We start from the raw sequence: 16,061 nt of genomic DNA, 5'->3' as shown, positions 1-16,061 counted from the left end.
TGTAATTGGTCGCACTGTCATTCAAGCCTACTAAAAGATCAAAAGAGCAGAATAGCTGTTGACACTGGCAATAAGGAACATGTAAAAAAGATAAACAGAAGGAAATCAGAGAATGGATAAAGGAGAGATTTCATAAGATAAGGTTTTAGTTGAAGATAATGAGCTTTGCCTTGGTTAAAGACAGCTGCAGTGTAACCCAGTAGCCTCATGCGCTGGGGTTAAAGTTGACCTAGAATTTACGTTTCATTGCTTTTTATAAATAAATAGTTGAGGAAAGATTTGGCAAAAAGAAACACCACCCCCCACCCTTTTCGGAAAAGTGATTCATGTTAACAAGTTCTCTGAATGTTTACTTTGTCCTGTGTGCTCGCTGGAGGGGTAGCTCTCCTGCCCTTGAACCAAGGGAATATTCAAATAAACCAAGCACTTTCTACACAGTTAGTTTTTTTTTCTGCCATCTGTGTTACCAAAAATATCCTTGAGTGCTCTCTAAAGGAATTAGCAATTGTTGGACTCTTTAAGAGTGAGGCACATCGAACTACTGAATGGTCTTGCAGGCCTATCAAACCTTAATTTGGTGCATTGTCTAACATAATTCAGTAGGATCCCCTTGAACCATTTTTTAAATTTAAATGTGATATGCAGGGAAAAACAGCAATAAGTAAGTAGCCTCCAGGAAACATGAAGTGTTTTTACTCCTATTAAGATCGAATACTTTTTTGTCTTTTCATCATGCTACATTGACCTTCAAGCTTTGAGAATGTGAAAGTTACAGTACTGCTTTCCATTTTTCAATTTGAAACATTTGTATCCTGTACCACATTTTGGTGCTCATCGTTTTGCCTCTAGTTCTTAATTGTTTGAATTCTGAGCAGTGTACATTAGACCAGCAGAGCCCAGGATCCAACCTGTACATCAGATGTACATTTTCATAGAAATTGCTGACACATGAAGCCCTTAAAGAATGCAGTGAATGTTATCAACAGCTACTTCCTTGTATAGCCTAGGTTAATAAATGAGGTAACTGTGAAGTAGTGGATTTAAATATCAGGGGAGGCATTTAGATGAATGTCTACAGATGATTTTCTGCTTTTTTGAATTTATGTAAATACCATATGCAGATATTGGGGATTTTGGAGAGGAACATGATCTTATCTCCACTAATTTGGAGGGACACAAATGTCAGAAATTTAAGATCTGAGATTTCGGTGTATGTAACAGCTGACAGAAGGACAGGTTGATTGTTTCATGGTGTGGTTGATATTATGAAATGCAAAATTGAGATCTGGTGTGGACTATGTTATGAATAAATCATTTGGCTTTCTGTACAACTTTTCTGTTATGGTTCTATTGTGAGCTTCTTCAATATTTAGTGACAGTATTTAAAGTCCTTCCGTAGAATTAAATTTCTGTGTGTGTGTGTGTGTGTGTGTGTGTGTGGTGTGTGTATTAAAATTATTGGAAAAGCGGTGCTGAGGTTTTTTAATCTGGTTCCGCATGCATAGTGTAACTGGATGCATAATTATCTGTCTGGAGAAATACAAAAGATGTAGCTTGTAAGCCTGTGTAATTAATGTCCCATAATCTATGATTTGAGGGATGAGAGGATAGAAGAGGACCGCATGTCTGATGAAGAAAATAATTTGAGGTAGAGTGGTCATTTTTGACAATTAAATATTTAAATTGCGATTTGACTTTTATAAAAGTCAACCTATGTATACTCTGCGTGATGTTCCAATGCAGCAATAACAAAAGAATGAAAACCACTTGTGTATTTCAGTAGGTTGGCTAAGTTTATTTCTCTGTTATGAACAAGGGCTCAGTTACATAATAAGATCTACTATGCCAAACCTAGCCAACTTTGGGTCACGTTCCCGGCGATTCTTGATCAGATGTTTTACAAACAATATTTTGCTGACTAGATTTCAGTATTTTGGGGTATGCACTCTGAAGGTCTTTGCCAAGTAACCTGATTAGCAAGCTTAAGATGAGAAATGTAAAGTATTTTTAACTAAATTGTCTAGACACTCTGTAAACGGTACATGTCATATACTTCCTTCTCATGAAAAGTTTTATATTAGAAATAGCCTAAACCAGCAAATTGCCCCTCCCGTCCCCCACCCTCCAGGCCAAGAGCGGGACTCCAGCTTGTGGGCGGGGTAGGACATGGACAGGGGTAAGGAGGGCAAGGGTGGGAGTGGGGCCGCAGACAGCCAGGATCGCAGCCAGGCACGGCTCCACTCCTGGCCTTGCCAGTAGCCAAGGCTGGGAACGGAAGCCAGGGATGTGGCTGGGGTGGGAGCAGAGCAGAGCTGGGGGCGGGGAGGGGCTGGGCAGTGCTCCCTCCCCGTCCCCATGGGGGATGGACTGGGTCCTGATGCGCTCCCCAGACAGTCCTCCATGCCGCGCCCCACACTTTGGGGACCTCTGGCCTAAACTCTAGTCTAAAATATATAGGGAGACATAGGAGTTGAATCTTTAATTTATTTTGGAATGAGGGATTTCTGTAGGTGGTGTCGGCTTTGTGAAGGATATTGGTTGCTTTGAGAGCGCCTCTTCTTTCCAAGGCGAAGGCTTCAATAATGAGCTTTGGTTTTGACATTCTGGGTTGGAAGGAAAAGTTTAAGATGGTCAATTCTGGTTTTTAATCAGATTCCGCTAAAAGCACTTGGAGCTGTACTCTGAAAAGCGCTATATAAGCGCTAACCATTATTATTTTTTAAAATCCCTTCAGTGTCAGTAAGGTCTGAAATATTAAACAAAAAACCTCCACTATTTATTTAGAATGGAGTTTCACAGAGCACAAAGGGAGACCAAGTATTTGGTAAATTAGGACTCTTCTTATGTGAACTGGATGAATTCGGAAAATCTGAAATTCCAGAATCTGAGTACTTTGAAGTTTAAATCAGCAAATGTAAAATTGAGATAAGTAGTGAGTAAATAATGACTGGTGCTAGATAAACACAGGCCCATAATCTGCAAGTTGCTCCACCCAGGGAGACCTTTTATGCCTGTGCAGAATCCCATTAAAGTCAAATCCAGATTGGATTTCTATGCATAATACATATTTTGTATCTGTATTGAGTATCCTAGTATGTCAGAATTCATGTGTGCTCTCACGTATCTGTGATCAAATAGCAATGCTGGCTGATGGATAAATCAATACAAGGACCATGCTTTTTTCCTCTGGATCTATAACTTCTCAATCTTTGACAGATACAATTTTTAAAATCTTTACAAACTTCTGATTTGTCTCTACTTCATCTGGAGTACTGTCATATGCTTATGTAACCCACAGACCACAGCTACATAGCCTTGGCCAATTAGCCCAAGCTGTAGCAAGTCATGTTTTTAGCTCTGAAAGTCTATGGTTCAGTCTCTGGTGTGGTGGCCAAGAGGGCAGTGTCAGATTTAGATATGGAAAATCTCTAGTTCTTAAAGGTTGGAATTTCCTTGAATCAAATGTCAGACTGTTTCTGTCAACAGTATGCAAAGAAGGAAAGAGTATCTGAAATTTACTGTAGACTTTTTTTCTTGTTTATAGTTTTTTCAGTGCCTTGTCTTAGTCTGGAACTCTGCTTTCAATTTCTGTAATCTGGCGCTATGCATCCGGATCCCAGACCCTTACAGGCACTGCTCTTCATCACTGCTGCAGTTATCTTCTCCGCTACAAGTTCAGGTAAGGCTTCATCTTGACCTAGGTAACTTGCTTGAGTATTAGAAGCCTGTCTTTTCAAAATGACTAAGGATTACAGGTGCCCCAAAATTGAACTAAACTGTCATGGCACTGTGTGTACAGTTCAGGTCTTACCTCTTGCTCGTGGAAAGTGCTGTTTTAGGGATGGTTTAAAGTATGCAAAAAGACAGAGGTAGAAGTTGAATCTCTAACAAATTAAACCCTGGCTCTAGTCTGAAAAGCTCTTATGTAAAAATGGCATGGTTTTAATAACCGATCTGCTCCTTTGTGCTGTCAGCTTGTCTTAATTTAGCTACAAGCTTTTACTAGCGTTAGCCCTCCCTAGGCAATGCAGGAGAGTGAGATGAATCTTGTTCTTCAACCATTCTAAAACTCGTTAAGTAAATTCCAGGTTCAGGGTCACTTTCTGCCCCAGTTATACCCTGTGCATCCACACTGAAAACAATGTGGTTGCTCAGTTATAGCTGAGGGCAGAATCTGAAGACAGTGGGGTGACAAAGATGTAACGAATGCCACTAGTTTTACTGATGCTGAGCTACAAACTAGAAAGACCACTGCTTTTCTCTGAGATCTCAGTTCACATTTGTAGCACTAGCATCCAGAAAAAGTATCAAAGCTGGAAAAAATAGATCTGGCATCTTTATGTAACCCCAGGATTCCATTTTTATGGAGTTGATTTTTCTGAATAGAATCACACTTTAATTTCCAGGGTTGTTTCTGTTTGTTCATGTTTTTTATGGCTCAGTTAAAAATCATTAAACAATCTTTCATCTGAAATTGATCTGTGTAACTAGTGGAAGAGTGAACTGATTTTTTAGAAGAAAATATTAATTGAGCAGAACCATTCACAGGAAACTTCATAGGTCACTGTGAAACACACACTATCTAGTGTTTTTTTTATATATTTCAGTGTTTACAGCATATTCACAAACTAGAAACTGCTTTTCCACTCCCATTTTTTTCTGTTTGGCAAACTGATTCTCCCCCCTTCTGTTTCTAACATAACAGAAGTCACCAGGATTGCCTCTTGTTTGCTGTCTCTGTGCACCAGTTTCTGTTGTTAGCAGGAATGTGCCCAACTTTGGAAATTGTTTCCAACTGCTTTCTGCAGTATTTCAGTGGGTAGGGCTGGAAAAACCCTGATGTCTGAGCATTAAATTTGCCCTGGCGAAGGACTTGCGTAACCCAAGTTGTGCAAAACTCAAGTTTTCATTTACCAAATAAAGTTTTTAGCCCTTACAGTGGTGAAGATATTTTTTCAAATGTGAATGTTGAGCTGATACAGACAGCTTCACAATGGCTCCTCACAGCCTTACAAATGTGATGATGCAGTTCCATCTTCATCAGGCTCTACCTGGTGAAGTCCAATTATTTGGAGCACATGAAAATCTCAGGTAAACTTTAGAAAGACAAGGTGACCTGAAGAAGAGCTCTCTGTGGCTCGAAAGCGTGTCTTTCACCAGCAGAAGTTGGTCCAATAAAAGATGTTACCTCACCCACCATGTCTCTTATATCACTGCATATAACTTAGGTTGACTTTAACATTTTATTTCATCCTAATTTAATAAGTTCTGCAGTCTCATAGATAAACATGCCAAAATAGCAGGCTGATTGAAGCTACTTTGACAGCATAGTAGGTCTAGAACTTTGAAACTCATGTCAAAGTACATTTTATACAGGGCAAATTAGCTACATCTTCAAATTACCATTCTGTGTCCTGTCAGAAGATTTGCAAAGGAGCCATGTGGTCTTCTGTGCATGTGCTTACCAGGTGAGAGTGGTCTTATCAGGACACCAAGTTTAGATTTAGTCTCATTGTAACACAATCTTTCTGGTCTTTGGACACCCAAACACTTCTGTCCCTTGTAATCTTATTTTGGAGAAGACTCTTTTCTCACTTACATAATTTTGGATGTATCTTATCTCTTTGTGAATATTAAGGTGGGTTCAGTAAGTTTATTGTTGCAGGCTATTTGCTTTTGTCATAATGACCTCCCAGTGGCATGTTAGTCTCTAGTAGTGGGAATCTGTCAAGATGAATCTCTTTTGAAAAGAGATAATTGCCTGTTTTCCAAAGATCTCCATTTTGACAGATTACCACTGACACACCGTCTCCTCAAAGAATTGGGAGGTTCTGTAAATGGTTTAATGTTGCATTGTCCTGCCTTTTATTATTTTGCCAGTACTTGTACTCCTGCTGTGAAAGAAACTGTCCACCCTCTGCTAGGACCTATCACTCAGGACTTTGATGTAAGAGAATTTTTGCCACGTCTGTATACAGTGGCCTGAGACTCTAGGGGTGATCATTTGCCAAGCTATGTTTTTGGAGAACAATGGCAGGGAAATACTTTTTATATTTGCACAGTAATAAATAAATCTGGTCCATTCTTCCATACAAGTCAAAGTATAACTGATCTAGACAGAGCGATTTCAGAGAGTATTCAAATGTCATACTGCTAAGTATTGTTCAGCCATTTAATGTCTTTTTCTTTCCTTTTAGATTTGATTCCTCATTTTATTTCTGAGCCCCTGTCCACTATCCAGAAGCCTGGTGGGCCTGTAAAGCTTCATTGCTCTGCTGAACCCTCCACAGCTCGCATTTCTTGGCTGTTTAACGGACAAAGGTTGGACAGCAAGGTGGAGCAAGTGGAGGTGCAGCTAGGATCTTTGACAATCTTCTCTCTCAGCCCCTCAAATTCTGGTCACTATCAGTGCATTGCCAATTACAGTGCTGGTGCAATTGTGAGCAGGCCTGCTACAGTATCCATAGGCCGTAAGTTATTTTCTACTTTTTATTCCTAACTCCATGGCAAAACTTAGTAGCCATCAACTAGTTGTATGAAATGTTGTTTCTTCCATTGTAGAGATGAAAAAAACCTGACACATTTCTGAAAATTTATAGTGCAACTTTTTTGAAAATATTTTGCATTTTTAAAGAAAAGCACTCTAGAACTTTATTGGGAAAACAGTGCTTTTTAAAGCCACTCCATATATATTTAATAGAGCACCAGAGATGCTTCAGAGATGGAGAAAGATAGCCTCTGCCCCAAGATCTTGTGTATAATTTAAAATGGATGATGTAATAAGATTACAGGGATGTCGCTCTTTGTGTCACTCTAAAACCTAAAATGTCTGCGTCGGTATGAAGCAATGGATGCAGCTACAAGCATGGTTGAGGGCTCTTTTTGTTCAGAATATCACAAGATTGAAGCATCGCTGGGTTTTCTCATCTGTTGTTGTCCAATTTTAAGTTCTCAGCCATTTTGACTCTACAAATTGCATCTGTGCGGTGTACAGCTACAGTAAGGCATGCATCTATGCCAGGCGACAAATCCTAGACCACTATGATATTCATTACCACCCTTACTCTACAGCTAATTTGCATGCAACAGTTTCATTGGTTGTATGTGGGAGACTGCATGGATGGGGGATAACTTGCACCAACTGCTGTCCACTCAAATCCACGCAACCACTCACACAGCAACACAACTGGCATAAACAATAACCCCAAACACACACAACCCCTCATGGCAGCACACAGCCTTCATTCGCTACCTGCACAAATCTCCCAGCCCACCCAGACACAAATCAGCACAACCACCTACACAACACCACAGTCAGCATACACAATAACTTTGTGTCACTCTGAAGTCTAGAATTTTGAGAGCTCTTTTTGTTTAGAAAATCACCAGCCTCAGTCGTCACTGGGACATGTGATCTGTTACCATCTAATTTGTAAGTTGGCAGCCATTTTCGGGTTTTTTTTTTACACACATGACTTTACGAATTACACCTATACGCCAGCGCAAGCTTTCAACTAGTAGTTCAAATTGTAATAAGTGAGGATAGCAAACAAAGTGGGGTGAGACAGGTTTTAGCGATTAAAATCATGTGATTTCTCAAGTTGGGTATGAGCACATTTTGGTGATCAGTATGGTTTTTATTTGTATAAAAAATAGAGGAGGTGGTGAATATGAATGACTCTCTTGTTTAAGGTATCACTGAGTTTTCAGAAGGAAATGAAATACTTTTTACTCTGGTGAAATACATTACAAAAATTAGATTGAAACGAGGAGAATGTAGTAGTTTGAAGACCATTCCATGCATAGAAGGCAGCATATCCCAATGGCCTATGACTTTTCACATGGCATGAAAAAGGGGGACACATGCTTGTGGGGGGGGAATTAATGGGTGGGCTAGTAGTAGTATTACATATTTATATTATGGTAGTCCCAAAGGGATTGGGCCCTGGGCACTGTACAGACAGACAGTGCCTGCCTTTGAAGATCTTACAGGTTAAACACATACACACATGAGTAGAGGATACAACTTAGAAGCAAAAAATATGGTGAAGAATTGACACTACTTCGTTGGCTTATTGTGCAGTGTAATTTGTGGAGCTTTTTAATTGGGGGGGGGGGTGAGACAGGGTGGCACAGGAAAGAAGGGGAAGAGGAATAGTAGCATGTAACCATGATCAGCAGGCTGGGTTCTGTAGGCATCATGGCAAAGGTGAGTCTTAAGTGGGATCTGAAGGAAGATAAGGTTCATGGCTGTTCAGATTTTATCCAAGTGCTTTCCCCATGTGTGAGGAGCATCATGGGAGGAAGCATGGTGGTGTTTAAAGGAGAAGCTGACTGGGGTGGGCGGTAAAGGCTGGGAATGGTGGAGGTCAGTGTGGTGGGTTACTAATCAGCCACCGAGCATGGGGCTAACTTATGAATGGCCTTGTCGGCAAAGATGAAGCTTGTATTTGCTCCAGAGGTGAAGTGGGAATTAGCTGAGAGACTCCAAGGTGGGGTTGATGTGGTCAGAGTGATGTGCCAAGAAGATGACTTTAGCAGCAGCATTCCGAAGAGGTTGAAATTAAAGATGGCGTTGTTAGCAAAGCATTGAGGGTGTTGGGAATAATGCTATGGCTAGGTCAGCTACAAAGGGATAGAGTTATCTAAGGCCTTACTTTCTGGCTAAGAGATCACACCTTGCTTTGCAGGCCTTTCTAATGGGAAGATACCATCTTTCCAGGAAGAGTGTGCTCTCCCTGTCTCCTCTTTCCCAGTAAAGCTTCCAGTTAGCAAACACAAAGGAAGGAACTCTAACAAACTCCCTGTGCCACAAGTCAGTGCCCACAGATGCAGTAGTGTTAGAGAGAGAAAATGCAAAAGAAGGTAACAGAGGTGCCAAAATGATATTGGTTAGGCTAATAACTTATGAAGTGCCTCTCACAACAATGAGGGTACTGTTTGTAACACTTGAAGAACAAAAATGACAGATCCACCATAGTTAGCGTTAAACTGAACTATAGCGGCTAGCCAGATCAGAGCTAGATTGATAGCCAGAATGTTGGAGAAAAATACCCAAAATCCACATGCCCTGAGTGATTTCCTGAAAACAGTCACACTCTTGGCAGGGACATCAGTAACTCTCCGGCTCCCTCTTTTCCCTACTCTCAAAAAAGCCCCCATACCCTTCCTAATGCAACTAATGCCCCTTATGTCCCTGGAACCATACAAAAGCTTTTGTCCACATGCTGACCATTTCCTTCCTCCCAAACTCTCTTTGATTTTATTAAATGCAAACCTTCCTAAGTTATGTTCTGAGGATGAATTTTAAAACCACAGCGTTAATGGGAAATAAGTGTTCCATTTCTGAAAGTATTTGAAAACACACGTACAAAACCTGACTGTGTGCTTAGAGGAAAAAGGAAACATGCTCATAGATTGCTTTCTGCAACTATAGTTTTTAATTTCCAGAAGCAAAAATCCTTTTGCCTTTTTTTTTCCCTGTCACCCTCAGTAAAGCAGAGAGTCAATATCTTGTGAATCTTCTTTCCGTAAGCTGTGTACCAGATAAGGGATGAACAGATACTCTAACTCACACTAATAGTGGTTCCTTCTATATGTAGCCACAGTGAGACCTAGAAATAATGTTTCTAGTTACAGCTTTTATAATACAAGGATCCCACAAGCTTCTCCTCCGGGCAAAAGAATTTTCTAGTGTAAACTCTCTTGTTGATCTGCCATGTCATTACAAAACCATACGCTCCTGGCTGCACTTCTTGCTTTCGAATTTTCTGCATTGAGGCCTGTGTTGCATAAAGCGCTAACAAAAAGCCCTTTACAATCTCTTTATTTTTAACAATTCACAGCAATATCTGCCTTACACACAGCAACTGCTAGCAGTAAATGCAAGTGACGTTCCCAAATGTGGTTTGTGTCAGTTGTGTGAATTCCTTTTGCTGTATTAAATGGAATTCCTTTTCTCAAGTACTTGAACTGATTGGGAAACTAGGAGGGAGGGGAAGACAGAAGAATAATTCATGATTTTTTTTTTTTTTTTTAATGTCCTTTCCATTTTTTATCAATTTAGTTTGGTCAAAATCATCTGTCTTTGTGTTTAAATTCCTTTTTTCCTGGTTGTTTTTCTTCTCTTCTCTTATGTTCTGTCATCTAATCAATCTTTGCCTTGGTGGTTGATCTGTAAATTGCTTGATAATTAAAAAAGAAATATGAAGTAGAGGGCTCATGGGCCAAGTTCATAAGAAAAAGATTATGTACCGTTGAAGACAGTTTCCTCGGAGTATGATTTGGCTGTCCTGCATCAAAGTTATGTCTGAATTGGGCCTTTGTCAGCCAAGATTTGAGTTACTTCTTCTTAAGGATGCCCCATCTATGGAGCATGTCCAGAATCCCTGTGAGAGGAGAGTTTCTCATAATTGAGAAGACTAAGTGTTTTGGTAAAGTGCTGACCCATAGCGAAACCCCCTCAAGAGACCTGTAAGGGTAATCAGCGTAGACAAACTTTACAGGCTATAAGCTTTGAACATGGAAGGCAGCAGGAAAAGAGTAACTTGCATACTGTACTGCACTACATGAGGGACTTAAGGTATGGCTACATTACAAGCCATACAGCTGCCACTGTAGTGTAGACACTTGCTACAGCAACAGAAGGGATTTTCCCATTGCTATAGTAAATCCACACCCTTGAGAGGTGGTAGCTAGGTCAAGAGAAGAATTCTTCTGTCAACCTAGCAGTGCCTACCCAGGGACTTAAGTAATCTTAACTAAGTCTCTTAGGCTAGGTCTACACTACCCGCCTGAATCGGCGGATAGAAATCGACCTCTCGGGGATCGATTAATCGATCCCCGAATTGACGCTCTTACTCCACCAGCGGAGATGGGAGTAAGCACCATCGACTGGAAGCCGCAGAGGTCGATTTTGCCGCCGTCCCTACAGTGGGGTAAGTCGGCTGCGATGCGTCTAATTCAATTGAATTTGCGTATCTTAAATCGACACACACCCCCCTTTAGTGTAGACATACCCTTAGGGATGTGAATTTTTCACAGCCCATAAGCAATAGCTAGTTTGACCTACTCTTTAGGTATAGACCAGGCCTAAGACAAACTGTTTCTGGGTTTCTAGCAGCATTAAAAACGAAGTTGGGAGATGCTATAACTTGTAGGTTGAGGTTTTATATTTGACTCATATTGTACAGGCAGTGAATAGCAGATGCTGCATTCCTCACTGATGTATTAATTGTCAGGTTATGTTTCTCCCAGAGTAATTAACTCCTTTTTGTATGCATAGAGCTTACAAAGTACCTGTTATCCATGTACTATAACTTGCCTCCTGCATTAAATTCAGAACTAGTAATTGACACACTTAGTTCCTGGGTTGAGAGCCTCTCTGTTCCCTTATTTTTCATGAAGTAGGTCTGTGGAACTTAAAAGAGGGCTACATTTTCAGTTTTTTCCATCCTTCAAGTGAAAACTCTTGTCTCTTCATGCAACAGAAGTTCAGATATCTATATCCTAGTTCTGGTATTGAGAACTACATTGTTAGGACTGTCGATTAATCGCAGTTAATACACACGATTAACTCAAAAAAATTAATCGTGATTAATCGCACTGTTAAACAATAGAATACCAACTGAAATTAAATATTTTTGACGCTTTTCTACATTTTCAAATATATTGATTTCAATTACAACAGTGTACAGTGCTCACTTTATATTATTGATTACAAATATTTACATTGTAAAAATGATAAAGAAAAGATAGTATATTTCAATTCACCTCATACAAGTACTGAAGTGCAATCTCTTTATCATGAAAGTGCAATTTACAAATGTAGATTTTGTTGTTGTGGCATAACTGCACTCAAAAAAGAAAACATTTAGAGCCTACAAGTCTACTCAGTCCTACTTCTTGTTCAGCCAATCGCTAAAACAAGCAAGTTTGTTTATATTTACGGGACATAATGCTGCCCACTTCTTATTTACAATGTCATCTGAAAGTGAGAACAGGCATTCGCATGGCACTTTTGTAGCTGGCATTGCAAGATATTTACGTGCCAGATATGCTAAACATTCGTATGTCCCTTCGTGCTTCGGCCACCATTCCAGAGGATATGCTTCCATGCTGATGACGCTCGTTTTTAAAAAAAAAAAAAGTGTTAAATTTGTGACTGAACTCCTTGTTGGAGAATTGTATGTCTCCTGCTCTGTGTTTTACCCGCATTCTGCCATATATTTCCTGTTATAGCAATCTTGGATGATGACCCAGCACATGTTGTTTGTTTTAAGAACACTTTCACTGCAGATTTGACAAAATGCAAAGAATATACAAATGTGAGATTTCTAAAGATAGCTACAGCACTCAACCCAAGGTTTAAGAATCTGAATTGCCTTCCAAAATCTGAGAGGGATGAGATGTGGAGCGTGCTTTCAGAAGTCTTAAAAGAGCAACACTCCGATGTGGAAACTACAGAACCGAACCACCAAAAAAGAAAATCAACCTTCTGCTGGTGGCGTCCGACTCAGATGATGAAAATTAATATGCGTTGGTCTGCACTGCTTTGGATCGTTATCGAGCAGAACCCGTCATCAGCATGGATGCATGCCCTCTGGAATGGGGCTTGAAGCATGAAGGGACATATGAATCTTTAGTGCATCTGGCACATAAATATCTTGTGACACCGGCTGCGACAGTGCCTGTTCTCACTTTCAGGTGACATTGTAAATGAGACGCAGGCAGCATTATCTCCTGCGATTGTAAACAGACTTGTTTGTCTGAGCGATTGGCTGAACAAGCAGTAGGACTGAGTGGGCTTGTAGGCTCTAAAGTTTTACATTGTTTTATTTTTGAGTGCAGTAATTTTTTTGTATATAATTCTACACTGGTAAGTTCAACTTTCAGGATAAAGAGATTGCGCTATATCAGCGGTTCTGAAACTTCATTGTACTGTAACTCCCTTCTGACAACAAAAATAACTACATGACCCCGGGGGGGAGGGGTCCGAAGACTGAGGCCGCCCGAGTTCTGTCACCCTGGGTGGGGGGGGGGCCAAACCTGAAGCCCCAGGGCTTCTGCCTTCGGGGGGAGGGGATATGTAACCTTAGCCCTGGGCAGTGGTGCTTGGGCTTTAGACTTGCTTGGGCCCAGGACCAACACCAGCCTTGGCGACCCCATTAAAATGGGGTCATGACCCACTTTGGGTCCCGACCCACAGTTTGAGAACCCCTACACTACATTATTTGTATGAGGTGAATTGAAAAATACTTTCTTTTGTTTTTTACTGTGCAAATATTTGCAATAAAAAATAATATAGAGTGAACACTGTACATGTATTCTGTGTGGTAATTGAAATCAATATATTTGAAAATGTAGAAAACATCCAAAAATATTTAAATAAATGGTATTCTATTATTCTTTAACAGTGCAATTAATCGCGCTTAATTTTTTTAATTGCACGATTAATCGGGATTAATTTTTTTTAATTGCTTGACAGCCCTACTTAAAATGCCACACTTCTTTACAGAGGAGTTGAGAGAAGCTGTCAAAAACAATATTCATTTGGATCAAAACCTGCTGTATTTGTAATCCGTAATTACTCTTTAACCCCACCTCCTCCAAAATCTACAATCCCACTTACCTTTGTACACTGTCTTCCAGATCTTGATGATTTTGATACTTCAGTGAAACACACAGTTACAGCAGAAGAAGGAAGTGCTGCCTTCATTGGCTGTAAGGTACCAGAAAGTAACCCTAAAGCACAAGTTCGCTTTCGAGTACGGGGAAAATGGCTGGAACAATCAACAGGTGAGAAATTTTGTGACCCTAATATAAATAACCTGCCGCAAAAATACTGGTTGAAATCAGAACTGAGTGATATCCTAAAAAGTTGAAAACTCATTATGCAATTCATTTTAGATGCATCTATCTTAGTAAAGACATCCATTACAGGAATGAATTTTTGTCGGCAGAGTTCTTAGTTCACAGCTATGCACTTAATAGAACAGGGTGTTAGATAAATTGACTAAAGACATTTTTTAAACGGTTTCTTTGAAACTAATTTTAAACCAGCCTTTTTCCCTTCCTCAGATAACTACCTAATTCTTCCATCTGGAAATCTGCAGATTTTGAATGTCTCTTTAGAGGATAAAGGCTCCTATAAATGTGCAGCATACAACCCAGTCACTCATGATCTCAAATTAGAACCCACTGGACATAAGCTCATAGTCAGCCGTGAGTATTTAGTATATCTACGAGGGTGGCTTTAAAGGATAAAAGCTTCAAACTAAATTGATCCACCTTAAATTAGTATTTTTAATAAACTCTGCTAGATCTTAATGTCTCGCTATTCTGATGGGTGAAACTCTTTTCCTCTACTGTATGTAATCTAGCTAGCAAATGTCTGCAGAATACTTTTCATCTGCTGTAACCGACTACGATTTTGTGACTTTAGGAAAAAAATCAACCTAAAAAGATTCCTAGCATGAATATCTAGTAGTCTAAAAAATTCTGGGTCTGCAAAGTCTTTCCTGTCTGCATGTGTTTTTTAATGTATTCCATCAGTATGGTATATGGTAACTCCATTGTATAGAAATAGTCGCCTATATTATCAATTTCATGCTCTCGTCTAACATGAGTTATCAAGTCCGTGATCTGTGGTAAAATGCTCACTTTCTGTTCTTTTTGCAAAAGGAGTAATTTATTGCTACTTATGGTTCGTTCTCTTATTAGCATAAATGGGAGTGATGGGAACATTAATGGAGGGGTAATGAACTCCTGCAAGAGTAAAACGCAGAGTTGATAGTAGCGGCGTGGTGGGTGTGCACTGCTGTGTGGGAGATGTAGGCTCAAATGCCAAAAAGGCTTTGCACTTAGCTGCTGGAAGGGGAATACCCCATGTCCAATAACCACCACTCCAATTGATTTTGAGGGGGTGCCAATTCAAGAGAGCCCCATCATGCTGTACTCAGCCATAAGGAAAATTTGTCCGCAATGTAAGTAACACACAGAACCTCAGGGCTTTGATAGAAAGGAGAGGGAGCCGCTAGAGGAAAAAGTAATAATCCAATTTAAAAATTGGATCGTTAAGGAGTTTTATCTTTTATGTATCCCTTTACTCTACTTCCAGGCACTTCTGCAGAAAGTTTTCGCATTCTTCACCCCACCGTTTCTCAGGCTTTGACGGTACCTCAGCACAGTCCCCTAACTCTAGAGTGTGTTGTCAGTGGGTTGCCTGCTTCTCATGTCCACTGGTTTAAGGATGGTCAGGATGCACTGACTGGAAGCAGGTGGAGACTACTGCACTCCCATCTTGTGACGGACAGGCTTGATACATTGGATGCTGGAAACTACTCCTGTGTGGTGGCAAATCAATCTGGAGTAGCGAAATATATAAATTACACAGTAACTATTCTTGGTAAGAAATAGAGGAAGGAACTGAATTTTTATTTTATTTATTTATTTATTTATTTATTTATTTATTGCAAGTTTTATGTTGAAGACCATTGCTGTTTTTGTTGTATAGTAGCTCTTGACTCTAAGTTCCCTCATGCTCTTTCAACCTAGACAAGGGCTGTTGTACTTTTACATCATCAAAGAGTTAAGATATGTACTTAATTATTATATCATGATCTCTCCCTGCTTGTATCCCTTATGACTCATTATCCTCTCTCTAAATCCTCTGTCCTCCTTCATTGTGTTAATCTATTTTGGATTGTAAACTCCTCAGGACAAAACTAGTAATCTTGTTTGTCTGCAAAAATGCCATACACACCTCCTAGTACTGGATGAATCACGTGCCACAATAGGATGCTTCTCCTTTCCTCGTTCATGGTCGTAACTAAACAAAAAGTTAGCTGGAAGGGGTGAGCATATTAAAATGTTCCTCCCCCCGCCCCCCAATCAGTATGTAGCTGGCTTCTGCTGTGCCTCTGTATTTCATTGCATTCCACTTTTCTTTTGTAGCAATTCTTTCTGGGCACTGCATAACTTAAGATAGAATCAATTGTGCAGCATCCTTAAATCATATTGAAGGAATCACCCTTTCATCTTTTTCATCCCCAACGTTCTTA

At 40.0% G+C, this 16,061-nt stretch overlaps 1 protein-coding gene across 7 annotated transcripts in view; it reads left to right on the top strand.

Annotated features, from left to right (window-relative positions):
• CDON (cell adhesion associated, oncogene regulated) overlaps window positions 1-16,061 on the top strand; it is a 93,120-nt gene that overhangs the window by 31,651 nt on the left and 45,408 nt on the right. For all 7 annotated transcript variants that reach the window (XR_010593256.1, XR_010593255.1, XM_008171083.4 and 4 more), the window contains 5 exons: window positions 3,545-3,679; window positions 6,198-6,470; window positions 13,651-13,797; window positions 14,080-14,223; window positions 15,119-15,406. Coding sequence is in view for 5 of the 7 variants with exons in the window: in XM_008171083.4 (XP_008169305.2) it covers window positions 3,604-3,679; window positions 6,198-6,470; window positions 13,651-13,797; window positions 14,080-14,223; window positions 15,119-15,406 (928 nt within the window). In the remaining 2 variants the exon portion in view is untranslated. The remainder of the gene's footprint in view (window positions 1-3,544; window positions 3,680-6,197; window positions 6,471-13,650; window positions 13,798-14,079; window positions 14,224-15,118; window positions 15,407-16,061) is intronic.

The sequence above is a fragment of the Chrysemys picta genome, chromosome 16 (assembly GCF_011386835.1).
Source record: "Chrysemys picta bellii isolate R12L10 chromosome 16, ASM1138683v2, whole genome shotgun sequence".
Lineage (NCBI taxonomy): Eukaryota > Metazoa > Chordata > Testudines > Emydidae > Chrysemys > Chrysemys picta.
The sequence above is the reverse complement of the archived record's forward strand: the minus strand, read 5'-3'. Positions and strand labels throughout refer to the sequence as shown.